The 21,709-nt window shown below is 38.9% G+C and overlaps 1 protein-coding gene across 6 annotated transcripts in view; it reads left to right on the top strand.

Annotated features, from left to right (window-relative positions):
• The first annotated feature begins 2,100 nt into the window (after positions 1-2,100).
• The window catches only part of RBBP8 (RB binding protein 8, endonuclease), a 42,279-nt gene continuing 22,670 nt past the window's right edge, over positions 2,101-21,709 (top strand). For 2 of the 6 annotated variants that reach the window (XM_083823931.1, XM_083823936.1), the window contains exons 1-6: positions 7,152-7,305; positions 8,618-8,754; positions 9,943-10,161; positions 15,288-15,330; positions 19,570-19,665; positions 21,565-21,677. In XM_083823931.1, coding sequence (XP_083680057.1) covers positions 10,050-10,161; positions 15,288-15,330; positions 19,570-19,665; positions 21,565-21,677 — 364 coding nt within the window. In that variant the 5' untranslated portion in view covers positions 7,152-7,305; positions 8,618-8,754; positions 9,943-10,049. Of the gene's footprint in view, positions 2,269-7,151; positions 7,306-7,358; positions 7,580-8,617; positions 8,755-9,268; positions 9,326-9,942; positions 10,162-15,287; positions 15,331-19,569; positions 19,666-21,564; positions 21,678-21,709 lie in introns of those variants that run through there. The other 4 variants (XM_083823934.1, XM_083823933.1, XM_083823932.1 and 1 more) reach the window with 4 other exon arrangements.

The following is a 21,709-nucleotide window of genomic DNA, read 5'->3' as shown; positions in this document are numbered from 1 at the left end:
TTGAAGCACAACAGCTTTTCTCTAGTCTACTGGGCAAGCAGAACCTTTTCCACATAGTCTAACAGCTATTTGGGGTTGTAATATACCTATGTTAATCAGTTGGGCAGTTTATCCAATTACATGACACCCATTAAAACAAATTGAAGGCAGTGTTTCCAGACATAGTATTTCCACACTGGAAGTGAATTTACAGTTCCAAATGTAGTGGCTGTGAAAAGGGCTTGGAGTCTTTAATAACTTCAGTTTCATATGGCACCAAAAATATTGCATATCTAGAAACCAACATCTCCATCACAGCTGGCATCGATGCCCAATTATTCAGTATAGCCCACTGAATCACCAAAACCACTTCCTGCAGCGGACTTTCCTGTAAATCACTTCTCCAATACTGACCAAGCCCAGCCCTGCTTAGTTGTATGAAATCATACCCTAAGGTGGTGTGACTGCAAGCACAAACAGGGCACATCTGTCATTTCAGCTCTGTTAGTAATCCAGTTGCTTTCTTCAGAATTAAGCCTTTTCAAGGCTGTCAGAAAAAATGTAGTCTTATAAGAAGGGTAACTATAGTGCAACAGTAGTGCAATAATCTGAATAGAGTGTATATAAATACCAGCATTTTTTCTTTTACCTATCCTGGTCAATGATGAAAGAGCTGCCCATGTTGCACAACACCGGTAGAATTTGATGGTAACTTCCTGTTGTGACTACTTAGTAGTTGTCTGGTAACTATTATTGAAATGTGTAAGTAAGAAATTAAGACCTAAAAAAGGATAAATTATACCGCTGTGGGATCATTGTATGAACAAACACAGGTTTCAAAAGTTACTCAGAGTCTCTGACAACATTAAATAGAGAAAAATTTGTCAAGATGGAGCTTTTAAATTTAAGTGCCTGAATAAAAGGTTAAGGAATCTGCCTAAGCATAGGTTTAGCAGACTGATTGTACGTACCCATGATCGCATTTCCAAGGAGTGCTAAGCTTCTACGGCTCCTACTGATTTTAGTCAACATCTCCGACAATCACAGCAGGAGATCTGAAAATTATGGTCTATATTTGTATTTGAAAGAAAGTAATAAGTTTGCACAGATGCAGGGTTCTGTTGGGGCATATCCTGCCTACAGCTTGAATAAATATGCTATATGCAGGACTGATGTGCAAGTATTCTTGCCCCCCAGCCATGAATACGAAGCAGCGCAGCTGCTGCTTACAGCCCGAGTGCTATTGTAACCGGGCAGCTGCTGTATCCTTCACAAAAGGGTGTTGCCTCACAAGTAGTTCCTCATGGTTATGGAAGCATGTCCCAGACACTTCATGTTCTCTGACCTGTTTCACCTTGAAATATCATGTGCGGTAGTTCAGGGCGAGCTTCCACTGACCCAGAGCCCCACCGAAGGCACGAGGTGCACATTCCACGCGCAAGCTCCCAGGCTCCCGTCGCCCGCACGTAACAAAGCCGTGCTGAGTCCTACACGTGCAGTAGGTATACTCAGACACAGAGCAGGACTGGAAATTAGGAGAAATTAGAGACGAATTTTGTTTGTTTGTTTGTTTGTTTGCTCGTTTGTTTGCTTGTTTGTGTGGTTGGTTGTTGTTGCTGTTTTCTCTGCTGGTCACACTCGAGACTTGGTGTTATTTGACTATAAGAAGTGTGCAACGTTAGTACTCTAAAAATGGTATTTTCTTTCCCATTTCCCTCTGCATTTATGCTGAGCAAGACCTCTAGCCCAGTGCATCAGCACCTAAAATGAAAGAAACCGTCTAACAATACGATCTTGCTACATTTACCGAGGATGTATCACTCCCCCACCCCTCAGTAAATTATTTTGCTGGAGGCTACATCATTCTCTCGGAGCGGTGCGCGCGGGGAGTTGACAGAGGCGTGAATAATTCCCCGCGCACGAAGCCTCCCCGGCGAGCTGAGCCGCAGCATGTTGGGCCCGGCCTTTGATGCGAACTGGTTGTGCTGGTTCCTGTGCGCCCCGGGAACCGGTCGGACGGGCCTGTTATGCCAACAAATTCTGGTATGGTTCCACGCTCTCCAGAATGCAGAAACCTGCCCGGCCAGTTAAATGAAAGGCATATTAGGTTATCCATTGCACATTGTATATATCTTAGGCGCAGCAGATCTCCTCTCGGCACTCTCTAGTGTGGTCCACGGTGGCTTCCTCATCTCACTTACACTTGAGGTTTATAGCCGGAGGGGAAGTCAATAGTAAATATTTATCACCCCGATCAAGAACTGAACTTTTCACAATTCAAACAGAAGGGTGAGTTTTGAAAGTCTTTCTTTAAAATTCATTTAAGATAACCTTAAGCAAAAATTTATCTTGTGCTTGAAGTGGTATAATGGCTATCTCCTTAACGTGCCCGGGTACTGCCAGTCTCTGCGGTGCTCGCTGCCAGCATTTTTGCGAGAGCGGCTTTCCGACCCCGCTGTGTGCAGCTCAACATCTGGCTGCAGGAGTATTTACTGGAGAGACAGCTAAGGAACTAAGCAGAGGAATGAGAGAAGCTTCACTGCCAATGACTTGGTGTATTGAGCATGTCACTGAAGTGTTGCCTCTTGGTCTTCTCTTTTATACTGCCTTTTTGTAATCCCTGCCTCACAGTAACACTTGTCGTGGCAAGGCAGAGTGCCATTCCACTAAGATGTGCAGTTACTAATTCTTCCTAGGCTTTTTTTAATCGTTCAGTTTTATAAAGTGGGTTAATTAAACCTGGATTTACATGCTCAGAATTGGCTTCTTGGTAAGATAGGAAATGTGCTTGTCGTTCTTATTGCTTTCTTTCTGTATACTTCTTAGAAATATTCCTCTTTAGAAAATAATGAGTAACGGTGGTGGCAATGGTAACGAAAAGCAGTCCTAGTCTTAAAGAGTAGGCAGACCTGAAGGTTGTACCTGTATCTGCAACTGAATCCATTCACAGGTATGGTGTCAAATAAGAAAAATTAAACAGTGTGAAAACAAAAGCTGTGGAATCTGGTAACTGATTAACTACTGGAGCACAGAAGTACTTGCTGAGCTGAATAGAAAGGAATGAAGACAGGTTTTGTCATGCCTGTTAGGACAAAATAACTCTTTAACTTAAGTAAATGTGAATCTTCTCACCATCCGTGTAACTACATTTTTGAAAACCCTTGCACAGGTACTTCCATCTACCTGGAAATCTTAATTTAGTCTGTCTTGAAGTGAAACAATTACAAGTTCTCTTTCATGATGTTAAAAACAAATAAATCAGTGTCCCCAGTGGACATAAACCACTAGATTAAAAAAATATATATCTATATGGGATTAGGTAAGAGGTTTTTGGTAGTCACATAACAGGAAGGTTCAGTTATGGAAGTGTTTACTGCTTGCTATTTCCAGGTTGATGTGAAAATGAACATTATCCTTTTGTAGAGCACCAATAAAAAGGCCTCCTGAGCAGCTAAAAAAATCAATGAACAGCAAATTAAGATGACCTTCTCATTAGCAGCATTGCATCTGTGTGTTAAAATTGTTCTTCAAGGTGTGGGTACACACAAAAGAACATAGGGAAAGTTTTGCACTCCCACAGAAGCTACAAATGTTCAGCAGGAAAAAAAGAAAAGAAAAAAAAGAAGTATTTATCATCATAGTTGATTTCCCTATCAAATACAGAATGAAAAATTGCTAAGGAATAAACTATTCTCAAAAGCCAAAATTGTAACTGGCTGAACTGTGTGGTTTGAGCAGAGACTGTGTAGAACCTCTAAAATGTTACAAGGGAGCTTTGATTTCTAAAGCTATAGATGGGACCACAATACGTTTAAAAAAAAAAAATTGAACCAAATAAATTAGCTTTTCAAAATACTGCTTGCCATCTTCTGCTTCTGCAGTCTGATCTATTTTATTTGGGTTTTCCTTTGCTGCCTTTTTTTTTTTTTTGGGGGGGGGGAGGTGGCAGGCAGGGGCTATCGTTTGGGGATTTTTTTCTCCTCAAAAGGTAAGTAAAATACTGTTTCCCATTTGTTATTTCTCTTTTGCTTGTTTTCCTGTCCTGAACTCTTGTCATTCACTACACCAAAAGGTAGGTGGCATGATTTTGTATGCAGACATGTAAACATTTACTTCAGCCTTCCAAGCTGAAATACCTTCCAAGGCTGATATATATATATATATATATATATATATATATGCAAAAGTACTCAACACTATTCATGTCAGCCCAAGAAACATCAGTAAGAGCAAAACATCTCTGCATGCAGATAACACACAGAGGTGCTGCTCCTTAGAGTCTGAGGACCAGCAACACTGCACTGGAGTCCTGAAACAGCATCCCTCAGGTTTCTTTTTTTTTTTCTCCATCAAGGATCTCTAAAAGACCTGAGAGTTTCAGTTGAGCAAATCCTGGCTGTTTCTGACTACAGATGACGAGCAGTGAAGGCACTTCAAAGAAGAGGGTCTCTTAAAGTGAACATTGTTGCTGGCATCAGGGAATTTGATCTTGGCTCGGTTTCAAAAGTGGCTACGCAAGCAGCTCGAAAAGAATGAAATTCAACTAGTGGGGGGTGATGAAGTGGCAGAAAAAGCAAATACCAGTGCCAGACAGCAATGGTATGCTCTGTGTGCATTCCCAGGTGTAAGAAACCTACCATTCAGAGGACAGCCAGTTCCTGTAAGGTTTAAACCCCGTTGAGGCAGCAGCTGAACTGCCACATGCTCCTATTCGCTGCATCTGAAGCTGCATGCCTTTGATGCCCTTACTGGCAACTGCAACATAAAGTTAACGAAATGCACATGCCTGGGAATTGAGCAATATATTTATCCCTCAGTGCAGAGGGCAGTACTCCCTGCCAGTCAGGGAGGCTGTGAGCACACTGGCCCTGTGTGTATATGTGCAATCTGCTAAATCTTACGTAAATAAATAAGGACTTAACTATTGTATATATATATTTATATATACAGGAAGAGAGTGATATATTTATCATTGTGTTTAAAGCAATTAAAATATTTAAATTAGAGTTCCCAGTGTAATTCAAAGCTGGTTTTAATCTTTGTATCTAAATTTGAAGTAATGGGAGAAAAAAAAAAAAAAGTAAGCTATCTGCTAATCTCCTTTAATCTTATTTTGTATGCATATGCATTGGGCTAGGTCACCTACTGTTATCTGAATGGTTAGAAACACTGATGCAGCCTCTATCACCAAAAAAAGAAGTGGGTGAGGCATAATGGCTTTTCTTAATTTTTATTTTATCTGTGTTGCAACACTGTAGTACTCTTAAAATAGAATTTCAGTCATTAGTTGATCTGCTGGTGAATTGGCCAGTCAACAAGAAGGTATTACCACTAAACAGTGGTTGAAAATCAAGAGCTTCACATATTATTAGTAAAGATAAACATTTCAGACCAGCCAGGTCTAAACTGGGCTGGGACTAAATTAGATTTCCTTCTTCAGAGTTGTTCATGGATAAGCGGTCTGTCACCTAGCTTAATATGTCATATTAAGGGCTACTTTGAAAACTGGACATGAGCCATGACTACAAAAAGTATTGCCTCTGTTCAAGCTGAACATTGGTGAGGTTTTTTTCCCACAGTGTTATTGTCTAGGTGTGGCATTTACTCTTAAGAGATGAATGAGATGAGTTCCAGTTAGACGAGTCAGCTTAAGACATATTAAGTGGATGTGGAATATAAGACTCTTTGGTAGTTTTCTAGTATGTTTAATGAGCCAAGGATCCACACAGTAATTGGTGATCAAATATGTGATTATGGGATACAAAAAATCAAATCAATCTGGAAAGGAGATAAAGGTGAAGTTCCACTGCTGGTCTTAATCCATTATCACTTACTGTTAAGCCGATAAGGATAGCACTGCAGAACTCAATGGAATTACATCGCTGTAAAGTTCAGCATGAGCAAATACAAGAATAAGCTGCTCATGCAGTTTACTGGCAAATAAAATTGGTGACATTATTTTTATCTAGAGTGCTTCCCATAAACAGAAAGAAAAGCCTGGCTTGTGGTAAACACCTGAACAATAAAGAAGAAGGCTATTTTATTGCTACTTATCAAGTCTATGCATATATTTGAAACATCTGTTTCTCTTAACCCCAAGGAAACACTTTTCTACATCACTAACTTTTAGATTATAGAAGCTTCAGAAGTAGAATAAAAAGCTGTCAATGAGACAGTTCTTGCAGTGGTTATTTAAGAATAGCAGAGTATCTATCACAACCTACAATGACAGTCTCTTCCATAAGATGCATCTACTTTTAGTTCTATGTATATTGATATTATGGTATACCAGACTATCAGCTTAAGTAATATGCTGCTGAGCTACGGAACATTGGATTTATTTTATTTTAGCTGAAAAATAGTGATTAAACAATGGTAAGGAATTAGTGGAAATGTTAACCTCTTCCACAACAAAGATTTTTGAAATACTTCAAAATTCAAGGTATATAGCTGATGGGAAACTCAGAGTATATTTGACAAAGCTGAACAGATTTGAAGCCTGCTTAATCACGGGTCGTTTAGGACTCCTTTCTGACAGAATTTCAACATTTTTTAGAAATATTACAATTGTGTTTCAGATCCAATTTTATCTATGCTGTAGCTCTGTATTTATGATATATTCTGGAGATTTGAGTGATGTGAGTAATGTAACATGAAGCAGCTACTAACATCTATTAAATACCAGAACACCTATCTTTTTAATACCGCAATTAATACACTAGAAAGTGTATGCTTGCAGCACTTGCCCTCGCAACGACCAGTGTGTCCTCTCAGGATGCCACTAAGCTGCGTATGTGTTTTAACGGTAAAGAGGAAATTGTGTGGAGGCAGAATAATATTTCTGGAAAGCAGTGTTTTGTTTCTACTTCATGACCAAGGCAAGCTACAAACTAAAGATGAAGAGGTGTACTTCATGGCAGACAGCAGGGTTGGTCCTAAAGAATAAAAGAACGTTGATCTGCAATTTGGGGGGGGGGGGGGGAGAAAAAAAAATCACATTGGCAAAAATCTCAAGTGACACAAAAAACAGGCTCCAGCAGCCGAGGCAGCACGGTAACGCCGGCACTTCCGTGTCGCTTTGCGCCTGAGGGGTTTAACGCCTGCCCCCGCCCGCCCCGCGCCCCCCTCCTCCCTCAGGCTGCTCCCACCGGACAGCCCAACGGCCACAACGGCCCCACGCCAGCTGCGGACGGGAGCCGCCCCCCGCCCCCTGTCCCCTCGCGGCGCCGCTCTCGCGAGACCCGCCGCGATATCTGCGGCCGGGGCCGCGGCCGGCGGCTTCCCCTTTTCCCGCCGTTTCGCGCGGAGCCGCCGGGAGCCAACCAGGTAACGGCGCTCCTCCCCCCGCCCCCCCCCCCCCCCCCCCCCCCCCCCGGGTCCGGCCGCGGGGCTGTGGCGAGGTGGAGCCGCGGGCGGGGGACACGGGGCGGGGGGCGACGGGCGATGCTTGCCGGGACATGAGCCGGCAGCGTGCCCGGGTGGCCAACGGCATCTCCTGGCTTGTGTCAGGGGTAGTGTGGCCAGCGGGGCCAGGGAGGGGATCGTCCCCCTGTGCTCTGCTCTGGTGCTGGAGCGAGTCCGGAGAAGGGCTGCGGAGCTGGTGAGGGGTCTGGAGCACAAGTCCTGTGAGGAGCGGCTGGGGGAACTGGGGGTGTTTAGTCTGGAGAAGAGGAGGCTCAGGGGAGACCTTATTGCTCTCTATAGGTACCTGAAAGGAAGGTGTGGGGAGCTGGGGGTCGGCCTCTTCTCACAGGTAACTAGCAATAGTACCAGAGGGAATGGCCTCAAGCTGCACCAGGGGAGGTTCAGGTTGGAAATGAGGAGACATTTCTTCTCAGAAAGAGCAGTCAGGCATTGGGACGGGTTGCCCAGGGAGGTGGTGGCATCACCGTCCCTGGGGGTGTTCAAGGTGAAGGCAGGACGTGGTGCTTGGGGATGTGGTTTAGTGGGTGACATTGGCAGTAGGATGATGGTTGGACCAGATGATCTTGGAGGACTTTTCCAACCTTAATTATTCTGTGAAGGGGCACCCCTGGGGTCCTGGGGCTGCCACACTCCCTGCCGGCAGGAGGGAGGCTCGTGAGGGGTGGCTGTGTGCTGCCTTCCCTGGCTGTGCACCCAGCTCAGGCGCTTTGCTTTGCCCACACCTGGAAGTCAGCTAAGAAGCTGCTGTTGCTGAGTGCCTTTTGCACCTGAGCAGTCGCCCAGGCGTGTCGGAGGGTCTCTTTGAACACTTGTTGGGGGCCCTCTCTTTGAAGACAGGTTGGGCACCTGTAGAAAGCAATGTATCACTTTGGGATCTTGAGGCAGGTGAAGCTTGGGAAAACCCACTGATTTTTTTCCTGTTTGTAGCGGTACTGATTGTTTCCAGCAACCTTTTCCCTTTTTTTTTCTTACAATGTTTTTTGTGGGGGGAAAAAAAGCACAACAAAACCATTAGAGATTAATTCTTATTAATTCTGGAGTCAGGTGCACTTGAAAATAATTGGAGATATTGAACCCTGAGACAATAAGCACAAACAAGTTTGTTGATTTCATTGCCCTAGTGCTCAACAGAGAAAAAGATGGTTTATGAGGTATCTGCGTGTGGTTGAAGGTAGAAAAATAAGAGTTTAAAAGACCTTCCTAATGTCACTAGGCAATCGGTTCCACAAAGAAGTATTGTAAGATGGCTTAATCTGACAGCACACAAAGCGAAGCATTTCAGCTCAGAAGATGCAAGCAGAGTGCCATTCAACTTCAGCCGAAGAATTGTAGGCATTCCTATTTGAAAAGGTAATTTGTTTTTCTGTTAAGGACTGTTCTCAAAATAAGAACATAAGCTAGGTTGAAGTCAGGTACTGACATGGGCACTGAATTTTCTAGAGATGTAGAATATTAAAGCAAATTTGGAGGTACCCAATGATTACCGATGGTTCCATCAGCTACCATTACTATAGCATTTTAGTGTCCTTCCACAGTATTCCTGTGTTGTTGAAAATGATGCTTTATTCCATTACTTTTATTCTATTTTAAAAATGGGCATTCTGAAATAAAAGTGACTTGCTTAAGACTATACACAAAGATATGAGAAAGAAGAGAGGAACCAAGGCTTCCAGGTCCTAGACAAGGTCATTGACTGGTGGCCTAAACAGTTTATCATGGTGACCAGTTAAACCAGTAGCTGCATACCCAGGGAACCAAAGGGCAGAGATTACATGAGTATTTCCATATTGGACACCCCATGCACCAATTAGAGTTGAATCACCTTGGCTCAGACCCAGATCTGAGTACCACACTTCCCCTGTAGATCACCTGAGGGCATCATCTGTGCTAAGAAACCCTTCAAAAGAAAGAGGAATGACAGGTAAGGTTGTTCTATCTGAATTGTATAGGCAGTCTGACTTGTAAGGCAGAGCTGTCTGACTTTGATAGTTCTCCTAAAATACTGACATTTTGGGGACTTAGGAATTCTGAGGTTGATTTAGTTCCTTTGTGTCGTGGAGTAGGAATAAATTCAATGTAGAATCAGGAAGACTTCAAGGAGAGCTGAGCTTCTCTTTGCAGAATCTATCATTTGTATCCACATCTATGTAAAGAATGCATGTACACAAATGTATCTTTGATAAAACTTCTCACAAACAGTTTTTCTGATGGCAACGTTTTGGAAGCACGGGTTACTTTAGAAAACGAGTTCTATTTAACAGTAGTTTACAGGGAGAAAGATTAAAGACTGCTAAGTATTTTTAATCTATTTTTAAGTTGATAGCTGTTTAAGGGGTGGGGAAACGGTAGGAGCAGACAAATTTCTGTTATTTTATTATTACTTGCAGCAAAATCCTTGCCATCTTCCATACTTTCAGGGTGGCTGTCAGTAAATAAGTAGAACCTGACAAGAATATGAGTGAGCTTTGTGTTTCATCTCTGGCTGCAAGTTATATTCTGATAAACGCAAACATAAGTGGTGTCGATCTGTCATTACAGGCATACACCTGTCTTCAGGAACAGCTTCATAACTATGTTATTTAAAACTTAAAGTGTGAGAGCGAGCCAGTTCTGCAAATAAGTAAGCTGAGAGCGGAAGAAACAAGATGAATGCATCTGGAGGAACTTGTGGGAGCCCAAATTCTGCAGAATCTTCTGGAGATTTCTTCAAGGAGCTGTGGTCCAAGCTGAAAGAATGTCATGATAAAGAAGTACAAGGTAAAAAGTGAAGTCTGATTTCACAGAAAGCTGTCTCTTGCCACAGTAGAACTTTGAACCAGAATACCACTCTGTCTGTGTGGATCTAAATACATTTTTAAAGTTTTACGTTATGCTTAGGTGAGGGACTGAATGATTACAAATGATCCTTACAGACTGACCACCTAAGCCTGGCTTAACAGGATCAGATTTAAACTACTGAGAAGTATAAATGATTTGCTAGGTCACTTGAGAGAGGAATAACACAATGTTACATGGGATCTGTGTTTGCGTAGGAAATACTCAAATGTTGGCTAAGTTTCAATGGTTATGGTTAAAAGTTTCCAAATCAAGTTACTGAATGTATTTTTTTCCTTTGGGTTTAGTCACTTGGGATATATTAAAATGGAGGCTGGGACAAGTGTTTGCATTACATCCCCTGACTTATGCCAAATCCCATTGCAGATTCATATTACTGAAGTGAAAAACATTTATTCAGTTTTTAGTGTTCAACAATTTCTCAGCAGAATTTATAATAATGTTGTTTATTTTTATGCTATACTTTATGATCTGCATGTTATTTTACTATGGTTCACTGTTAATGTCTTTCCATTCTTCAGCAGTGTAGGAAACTAATAACACTCAAAGATGAATTATTGCACTGAATATTTATGTTCTTATAATACTGTTTCAGAAGTAGTATTCATAAAATATTTTGCTAAAAATACTTTGGAAGTAAACTGCTGTGTTTTCTTAAGTCACACAATCCATTTTTTTTGGAATGGATTAGAATAATATTTGACAGCATCTTCAACGAATGCATTATTATGCATGAACAAGTATTTTTATTAGTCTGGAATAAAAGCAGGTGATTTTTTTGTGAGTTAAGAGCAGTAGAGATGTTTCATACCTCATGCTGAAAGCCATAGAAGTCTTGGCTCAAGAATTTGCAATGCCAAGCCTTGATTCTTTGTGTTAGTAACTATTTTTTTTTCTTTTTTCAAAAATTTGCATCGGTTTGGTAGCTGAAAGGAAAGATGTACCGGTTAGTATGATATTGTTACATTAAAAAATGAAATGTGTAACCGTAAGATACACAATTTTATATTATGTTCAAAACACAAAAAAGTCCATTTTCATGAGGGTTTATTTTTTTTTAATCTTGATGTTTCTTTTCAGAGTGGGTGTGATGTCAGCTACAGATAACACGCAGAATTACTGACAGAATAGGATCTGGCAATCTATGGCATGTCTGAACAACAAAAACTTGAAAACCAAAAAGCTCTAATGTAGAGGGTAACGTTAAGTGACCCCTTCTCTAGTTTCTTGGGATGTGCAGCACGTGATTTAACGTTTTGGTTTTCTTTATGCATGTAAAGATACTCTTCAGAGCGCGTGCTGGGTGGGGCCAGATAATTTTGCCACTAGGCAGACTTTTTCATGCCTAGCCCTTTGTCAGTATGTCCCGCACCGTGTTAGGTAAAATTAGGTCTTCCGTGATAACATCAAAGACATGCCTGAAGGATAGTTAATTTTTTCAAAAGGTGGGGATCCTCTTATAGAAAATGGCACTGGAAGATATTTTAGAAACATCAAACACAGGCTTGCCTGGACTTTGCTTGTTTCTGAAGTCTATAAATAAGAATTAAAATTGACTCATGAGTTTCCAATCTAAATGTCAGCAAAAAATTATTTTAAAGATGGTGGAAGTCGGATTAGGGGAAAGTTAGTAGTTGGAGAAAAAGTCTTTTGCATGTACAAGGCACAGGGCACTACCATTGTGGAATTCTTTGGGTAATTCTTCTAATTACAAGTCCATGAAAAGCAGAATTTATGAAGAACAAGTTTGAAACGATCAGATATATTATACAAGTCATAATAGTTGAAGTATTCTGTAGTCTATATTCTATAAATATATAAACTCATACATTTCAAAATGGGTTGCATTGAATTTTTAAATTACTGTATTGTAAAGAACGTTTTTTTTTCCTCCATGTTACCTAAACTCGCCCAGTCCTGTGACTTCATTAGAAAGTGAAAGTTTTTTATAGTGATCATTTGCAAAAAATGCTGAAACTCCTAATTTTGGATCTCTTCAGACAAAATAGCTAGCCTAGCACTTCTCTCAAATTCATTGTGACAATCCACAGCCCTCTTTCCAAAGATACTGGACATGGTCAATTTTGGCTGACTTTTCATGGAATTCAAGCATGCTTAGCAGCTCAGATTAATGGCTATTGAAAATATATTTGCTTTCATATCCTACATGTAAAATGTGTGAAACACTTACATAGCTCACTTGGATCAGAAAGGAATTTAATAATGCTGTTTATTTATAAAGTGACTAAAAATAATTATATGAATACTTCCCGCATGTGTGCCTTATCAACGTGGTTCCTGAGGATGAATTCAAATCTAAAGAACTAAAAAGAACTATATTTCAGTGTAGAAATGCAAGAAGAGAATGTTGTGTACAAGAAATAGCTTTAATTCTTTTTCAGTTATTCCTTGATTCTGAAAATGGTTTTGAGGGAATTAGGGTAAAGGGGCCAAAAGGACTGTAGGCCTAGAAGCAGGGAAAGCTATGAGGAAAGCAATCTCATTATTGCTGTAGGAAAGGAAATGGTTGGAAACTCTTCAAAAGTAAAAAAAAACAAGGCTGGGAGGGAAGCGAGGAGGTCATCCAATCCATTTCTGTACCCTCAAGGTAGGATTTCATCTATGTCACTGCTGACAGAAGCTTGTCCAACCAATTCCTAGAAAACTTCAGTGATTCTGCTGTTTTCCCAAGCACGGTGAATTTTCAGAAGGTAGAATTACTGCATTTGAAAATTCATCAGAACAGTAATGTTCATATTTATTAATTGAAATATTACAACTTGCAATTTTCCTAAGATAGTGTTGTGTATTTAATCTGCCTAATGATAGTTTAAAGAAAGTCTCCATCATCTTAATAGAGACAGTGTCATTTACTAGAACACTTACGAGCTTTACCTAATGTAGATTTATATAGTCTGTAGCTTGCCTATTTCATAGAATTATTGTGTAAGAGAGGAAGTTGAATTGGGAATGTACGCAGTGTAGTTGCACATGTTTATAAGTTTACTAGATTATTAAATTGGGAAATCTGAAAACCCATTCACATTTTTTAAAGAAAACAAAAAGTTGTCTTAATTAGTTTGGTTGAAGTCTGCCCATGCTCTGGAAAAGCAAAAGGAAGAGATTACACCTAATGTAGTAATTCAGTGCTCTTGGATAAATGTAACAAACTGGATTCCTGCCTTCTCGTTGCAATCATTTGAATTAAGAAAAAACACAACCTGTAAGTAACCAGTTAGGTTCCTCCTGCGTTCAGGTGAGAGGGGAGATAGTGTTACCTGCAGCACAGTACTGAGCCTTTTGAGTGCTGCCTCTCCAATTTGTGGCTCAGGTTGCCAGTGTCACCATCCTGAATCCTTGCTGAACAGACTACCTGTTCATACAGGAGATGCATTGTTGTGCAGCTTCATTCCTTCCGATGGGCGTGGAGCAGCATTAAAGCATGCTTTATAGGGGTTCTAATTGCAGATGCCTAATTGACTTGATGAATAGCAACTACTTAAAAAAAATAAACCCTCTTTCTGTGCTGATTTGCATTATAGAACATAACATCTCACAGGTGTTGAACACCTAGAGATGAAAGAAGTCTTGCTATATTTCCCAATAACCCTTTTCTGTTTTTTAAGCAGTCGTTGCATTCTTATTTCTTTGTCTCACTGGCATCTCATAGCCATCTGTGGCATGGTTTCAGTGACTCTCTGGCTGAGCTGACCATTGCGTTCTGTGTGTCCTGAGCAGTGAACCTTCTCAAGCAAGTAGTTTGCCCTTTGAGCTGATCCCAGTTAAGTGTGATAGGTGAAAGGAAAAAGAAGTCGACTGGCTGCCTTAACCAGCATTTTCTATTAGAAAAATGTAGTATTGGATATGTGTTTTGGTTTAAATTTAAAATTGTCAGAAGTTTTCCTAAAAGTGTTCTGGTGTCAGAAGTTTATATCCTCCAAAAAGACTAACACTTTTGCAAAAGCTCCCAAGACACCTTGTGTTCAAACACAGGTTGCTCACTGCTTTTCACCCTTTGAAAAAAATACGGTCTTGGGAATGTTACATTGCTTTCTTTTTATTTCTTAAAATTACCGTTGCATATGTAATTAAAAAAATGTTACACAGTTGGACTCTGATTATATCCAACCATTTTTTTTCAGAATAGGAATGTCCAGCTTGCATATGGGTAGTATCACGTAAATTTCACTGCATCCCACCTAAGCCAGGCCCTACTTAAAGCACCTTTATATTCCTGCACCTGTGCACATTCATCCAGTACCCAAAAGAGTGCAAGCAGATTGGCTGGGCTGCTCTCTAGATCAGGCTGTCAGCTGGCCACTCATGCCTGAGAGCATCATTTGGATTTGGAAACATTTTCACTCATGCACAGAACATACATTTTGGACTGTGTATTCCTTACTGGGAGAAGAGCCACAGATGAAATGATCTCTCCTCAATCCACCTTAAGAGGTTCCAGAAAAGCTTTGTCTGAGAGGTTCTGGTAGTGTACCTCCAACAGAACATGTTGTCCTTTTGTATTTAAAGCCTTAAAATGTATTTTGAATAACATTCCTTTATGCATATCTAATACGTTATTAGATTCACATATTGCATGCTACATTTTAAGTGTAGTATTATGCAGTTATATATACATGATTTATATACAATTTATACACGGAACTTTTGTGTTATGTATGCGTAGTCAATGAAAATATATTGACAGTACTTGGTATTAGCATGCGTGTTTTTTGTTGTTTTTTTTTCCTTTTTACAAAGAGGGTGTTTTTATACCCGTTTAAGTGTAAATCCGAGTGTTTAACAAGTCCCTTTTTCCTCAGGATTGTAATAGCTTTATTGGTTTCCAGGATACTGCAGAACATACGCAAGATACATACGTAAGAACATACACAAGAAATCCAGAATGAACCATTAGTTCCAAATTAGTGACTGTTCTCTCTCTGTTGCAGATATCATTGACCAAAGGAGAATTTATTTATTGTGTCCACTGACTTTGTTAAATCAGAATTGTATAACAATTATATCTTTTTTTTCTTTCCACTTTTCAGGCTTACAACTGAAAATATCTAAGTTGAAGAAGGAAAGATGCTTGTAAGTATTCATCCTTATGATGTGATTTACTGAAGGAGAGTCTAAGTACAATTAATGAGTGGTAATTCCTGTAAGATCAATTAAGTTCTTGTGGATGTCTCCTTTCAGACATGTAGGAAGTTTTGTTCATTTTAATAATTCAGCTGAAGTCATCTAAAGGTGTAGATACATCTTTGTGGGATGTGTCACCTGAACGCTAGGTTTGTCTTGCTTCAACAAATGTCTGGTAAGGTTTTCCTATCTATACTATTTCTAGGATGCCCATAACAATGTTGACATTTCTAAAACTAAAAGCCTATTAGGGAGACATTTTAAAATTGAGGTCAAGTCTTGTCTTGCCACTTACATCTCTTTACAGATAACTTTTTTAATATATTTCTCTTCGTTAGATGTTTGCTTTTAATATCAGCTGAAGTGCTTTAACTCAGCTTTTAGTTATTCAGTTAGGATTCTGGTTTAAAAAAAAAACAATTTGCTAATTTTCAGGCACTTCTTATACTTTTAAGACAAATGTGACTTCTTTTGCAGTAAATATTTACTGCTAATCCTATTCTGTTCAATAGAAGCAATTTGGGGAAAAAATGTGGATTACGAGATTTATATATACAGTAGAACCCAAGTCCATATTTACAGTGTTAGTCAGCAAAAGAAAAATAAGATTTAGAGCCATATTTAATTAAATGATAAATGACCTGTTAATGTGATATCCTGTTCAGATTTTTACTTCAGTTTTAACTGTGTTAATATTATATAAGTCCTGTGTGATGAATTGCAATTTAAAGTGCTGCGTGAGAGGAATAAAAATGAATTGCTTGTTCTCTTTCCACTTTGGAAAACAATATCATTGTATTAGATACAAGAAATAAAATGTAACTCTTCTTAAAATAAGCAAAAAATACTACATACTTACATTCCCAGCATTGCTATTTGAAGCAGTAAGATATGCGATCTTAGTTTTGAGACAGCAAGCTTGTCTTGCTGTGTTCAGTTTGTGCTTTTACAGAAGTAACATTTATATTATCATGTCAGTTATTAATTCCTGTTAGGTTTCTTAGTTGTCTGTTTGTTGGTTTGTTTCTTTTTTTTTTAGTTTCTCAAATTGTGTAAGTGACAAATAAAGTCTCCCCTAGGTTTGAACCTCCTCGAGGCTTGTGTGTTTTGCTTACTTCAGTAAAATGATGCCAGTCCTGCTGGTGTTTGGTAATCCACAGTACTTTGCATCCTCAAAGTGTCACATCTTCTCACATTTCAGCTGCTTTCATATAGATCTAATCTGTTGAGGCTGTAGATTTCCTGCCTATGGTTTTGACTTGTCCATGTGGTCTCATTAGATGCTTTAAGCAGATGCTACAGTGTTTTCTCTGCACTTTCTGGGGACTAAATGCTGCAGAGAAGCTGCTAGAAGATAGCAGCGGCAGCTGAAGGAACAGTTCAGGACAGGATGACAAAAGGAAGTGTTGATTAATCGCTTCCACAACAGCATCCATCTTGCTGTGGTACCATGAGTGGTACCTGCGTTTATGTAGCAAATCACCACAGCAGGGTTTGCAATCCTGAGTACCTGTGTTGCTAACTCCCAGCTCCCCCCAGCATGCACCTGCTCCTAAGGATCAAGGTTGGTCGACTTTTGTACTGCTTGTACATGCTACTACTACAGTATAGATTCTTTGCAGCTGCTCTTTAATTGTGAATAAGAGTTAAGTGATTTAAAAAAGAAAATGTAGCAATAGAGTTCAACTGTTCATTTGGTTTGTCAGCAAATTTTTAATCAATTGGAACTATTAATTCATATGTGCTTTACCAAGATGTCAGGATGTAATCTTGTCAGATCTTTCATTAAAGTCCAAGCAGCATACCTGTTTATGTTTTAAAGATGCTTACTGAACATTGAGATGGTAATGCAGTATCACAAGAAATACCTTTCTGTTACAGTGGATGGATGGATGGATGAGCCATGGATGAGGGTTATTAGGTTACTTTTAGATAGCAAATATTTGGTGCTATGTTTTTAACTTACAGGTTACATGTACTTTCGGGGGGGGGGGGGGAGAATGGATCAGTTTAACATTTGTTATTTTTTATGTACAATTCACTAATCAAGTAGTTATTTCATTTCTAATCTGAAAGGGTGAAAAGATCTCTTGCTGTTATTGTTAACTTGATCTGCTATGTCATGAGTTGCTTCTGTATCCTGGAAATCTTAAATTACTTGATTAATTTTCTAGATGCTGACTGTTATCAGTGATGTGACTGAACATGTAGCAAATGTTTTAATTATTGTTTGTTGGAATCTTTCTCCAATTACCACACTGTCGATACAATACTCTTTATGTAGTAGGTCTTGTTCTCCTGGATGCATCTGAATACCTAAGGTTTAAAGTTTCAGACTTTGTAATCAGCTGACAATGAGTGCCTTATATTGTACCCCAGTTCAGCACTGGAGCTAATGACTTGTAAATGCTAGGTCAGAGACTCTTCATTAAGAAGAGTGCCTCATAGTCTAAAATGTCTGTTAGGTTTATTGGCCGCACTGGCTTTAAAAAAAAAAAAAAAAGCCTTGTTTCTCCTGTCATTTTAATATCTTGGTGACATTTTACAGGATTTAAGTGGAAGGAATGAAGTATTAGTGTATATTATGTATTTTGTACAAATAAATTAATGCCATGGAATAAGGTATGTCTTAAAGGCAGCTTGAGAAAAGATTTTAAAATTGAGTAGGAGTATTAGTATTGAATATTAGGACTTCTGTAATTTTTGTAAACTGAAAAACATTGGCTTTTTTTTTTGCCATAAGCATCAGAAAAATGTAGACTTTTTTTCAGACTTCTCATTTTGCCATGGCCTGCCTTTACATGGTTAATGAACTGAAATAACAGAACTTCAACACTTTATTCTCATGTGAAAGTGTAAGTCTTAAATGGTCCATCACGCTGTGAACATTTAACCATTTTATATGTTATATCGGCAGTTGAAAAGGACGATAGTGGTCTGGGTGGTAGTGCAGAAAAAATACCCACTCTTAAATTTCAGAATTAATAAAATATATCTGGATTGTATACTACAGATCCTCCTGGCTCTCCCATTCACTTTATGGCCCATGATTAGTACTTTTCTGTATTGCTATAATAATCATGTAATACCAGCAATATGCAAATGTGTTTTGATTAATATATTTATAGGGAGTGCTGTTTTGAAAGTAAGTCTTTGTAAAAGAATTGTATCAACAAGTTAGTAAATATGTTTTCTTTACTTGTGTTTGTCCTTTGCTGTTTTTTGTCAGCCAATTTCATGGCTTTCTTAAATAATTAATCTCAGGCATGATGAAAACACCCACTTTCTTGGAATATACAAAGGATTCCATGGTAAAAAGAAGAGCTAGGAGTGAATTCTCAGAGCTTAGATACTGTTGTGTTGCGTAGGTTCAGCTGCTGAGCTTCTTCGGAAAGTTAATTTGTAGAAAAATATCATGTGCTTGTTGCTTATACCTTGTTTGCATCCTGAAGAGATATTATGGTCAGATAATAAATGTCAAGGGGAGCTAAAGGTGGGAAGTTAATGTTACTAGTTTTTCTTAGCTATTCTGAGGAGGAGTTGTTCTTCATTAATTAAACAGTCCTGTCTTGTAGAGAAGAAGTTTTACCCAAGTTCTTCTATTTCTGAGGTGTTTGGGAAGAGTTTGCTTCCCATTCATGTTCTGGAAATCCATGTTCTGTAGCCTGGGAATTGCTGCCCGAGGGATTAAAGTTTTAATGGCTCTTGAGATTTGTTATAGCTTTACAAACTGGATGTGGTTTGCCATGCTACAAGTTGCACTCGCTGCTTGAAAAAAGAGCAGAATGACCTGGTTGCAAAAGCCCCCAGTTAGCTCCCTGACGGCTCAGCAAGACAGTGATTTAAGAAGCACTTGAGCTCACGTTTCCTGAAATGGTTGCTTGAATACTATTAGCTTTTATGCCGTGACTATCTTCAACTGAATATTTGTCCTGAGCAAAAATCAGATTTATAGAAGGTCAGCTCTAGTTGTAGAATTAGAAACTAGCTGCTACTTTTCTAACTCAGACGTCTCTAAATTACTATTCGTCAGAAACATTTGCTTCATTTGTCTTCAACTTAGTATTTTTTGCTGATGATCAATCGAATTACCCAAGAGTATGAAAGAAACATACCAGAGATAATTCTCTATTGGAAAAAACAGAAGCTGTAACTTAGAGGTAACACTTTTTCTCTGTTTGATTTTAGGGATGCAGAGAGGCTTGAAGAGTTCTACACCAAGAACCAACAGCTCAGAGAACAGCAAAAGGCACTTCATGACACTATCAAGGTTCTAGAAGACAGGTGAACCAGTGTTTTTTAGCTTTGGGGTTTGTCGTGTTTTGTTCTTTCAGAGTGTCTCTGTATACTTTGCAGGTTTGAATGTTTGGTTTTTGTAAATTAGTCATTTCCTAATACTCCAAATAGTGTGTTTCAAAGAAAAGTGTAGAATTTGAATTCTTCTGACTGAATTAAATTGTTATTTTGCTATTTTCTAAGTGCTTAGCATTTAGTTCAGTAAAGACGAATGGAAGTTAAACAGATCAGCCTGGGAGGTGGACAGACACATTCTTTTTCATTCATTTTTTTAGACATAAATTTGGTATCAGTCAAGAAATAATACAAATACAAAACCCAAAGGTGAACTATACAATGTATTTTGAAACAAATGAAATAATTCACTAAGAAAACTTTCAGTTTTGGGGTCTTATGCCAGTTGTCTGGTTTATATTAAATTTAATCATTGGTTCTGTCTCTTGCCACTGACTCAGCCATTCTGATCACCTTTTGACCTGTTCTGCCTTTCCCATATCTGCTGCTGTTTAATCTGGTATAGCAAACCAAAACCAATTGACACGAAATTACAGTGCATTTTCCCATCTTCTAAAAAAATGATACTTGTTTTGGAATGTTTGTTAAATTTGCCTCTAATAGGCTCTTAGAAGCTTTCTGGGAACTGGAGATCATCTCATAGGAAATTATTTTCTCACATTCCTGCATTACCACAAGTATTAGAGCTGCGATACTCAAAACGTGCTTTTAGCTCTGCTTGTCTGTAAAAGGCACTAGGCATAAACTTGTAGCCAGGCAGGTAATAAACTTTCACTGTGAACAGGTAGAGACATTTGCATGGTGGTTGGAATTTTCTAATCCCTTAGCAGATGAAATACATACTGGAAAACAAAAAAAAAATAGTATTTAAAATTGCTTTATTCAGGGAGATGATAATAGTGTGTTTATTACGTAATCAGAAAAGCTAGCATGAAGAGGCATCTCAGTATTTTACCTTTTCTCTAATTCCATGATACTAAAATACTCATAAATCAAGATGATTTTATTTCAAATATTAAACTGCGTAATTGGAAATTTAGCTATTTTTTGTTTCATGTGCTAACAGCAGCAAAGCAGAACTCTTAACCAACTGGTATCTTGCCTTAGCAGGCAAAATAATCCGGCTTTCACTTTGGCAATACTAATACTTTTTGCTGTGTACCACAAATAAATACTGTTTAGTTAACAACTGTAAAATGGACACACGTTTCACAGCATGAATGAATGTGTTGGGTAAGATGTACTGATTATTGAGTCCTTTTCTGACCACAGATGAGCCTTGAACAACTGATCTAGACGAGCAGAGAAAGTGGAGGCAATGCCTCAATGAGGCCTTTTGGATCCAGTTCTAAGTATTGGTGTCTAGATAGAGGATTTCACATTTACTTGGTATTTGTTACAGACTGAACTGTGAATTTGTCCTTTGTATTTAATTTCTTTGCTTAATGGCAGTGATACATTCTTCTTGTGCATAATTCTTAGGCAAAAGAGTAATCAGAGTTACTGAAACAATTGCTTATTTGTATTTGCTTGAATTAACTTTTCCTATAATAAATGTTAATTTATATCTGACAGAATTAGCCTACCTGACAGTCTTTCAGCAGCAAGGTGTAGGATGCTCAACTTCATGAAAGTACCACAAACGTGTTGTTTTAGAAGTAACTAGTACCTATAGCCATTTATGCAAATGATAGTACGTGTAGGTACAGCTGTGTCCCCATATAAAGCTGCAGCACTTACTACTAAGTGGTGTTCTGCAGAGCTGTCAGAAATTTTCAAGTTTTCACTGTTCAAAAGGCCAGTTAAGTGTGGATATCTGTTTCGCATATGGCAGTACTTTTATAAAGCTTTTTTCTCTTAATTCTATTGTAGATTAAGAGCAGGATTATGTGATCGTTGTGCTGTAACTGAAGAACATATGAGAAAGAAACAGCAAGAGTTTGAAAATATCCGGCAGCAGAATCTTAAACTCATCACTGAGCTTAGTAAGTTTTGTCCACAAGTCTGAAGACAAAGC

This window comes from Anser anser, assembly GCF_964211835.1.
Source record: "Anser anser genome assembly, chromosome: 2".
In the NCBI taxonomy this organism is placed as follows: domain Eukaryota; kingdom Metazoa; phylum Chordata; class Aves; order Anseriformes; family Anatidae; genus Anser; species Anser anser.
The sequence above is the reverse complement of the archived record's forward strand: the minus strand, read 5'-3'. Positions and strand labels throughout refer to the sequence as shown.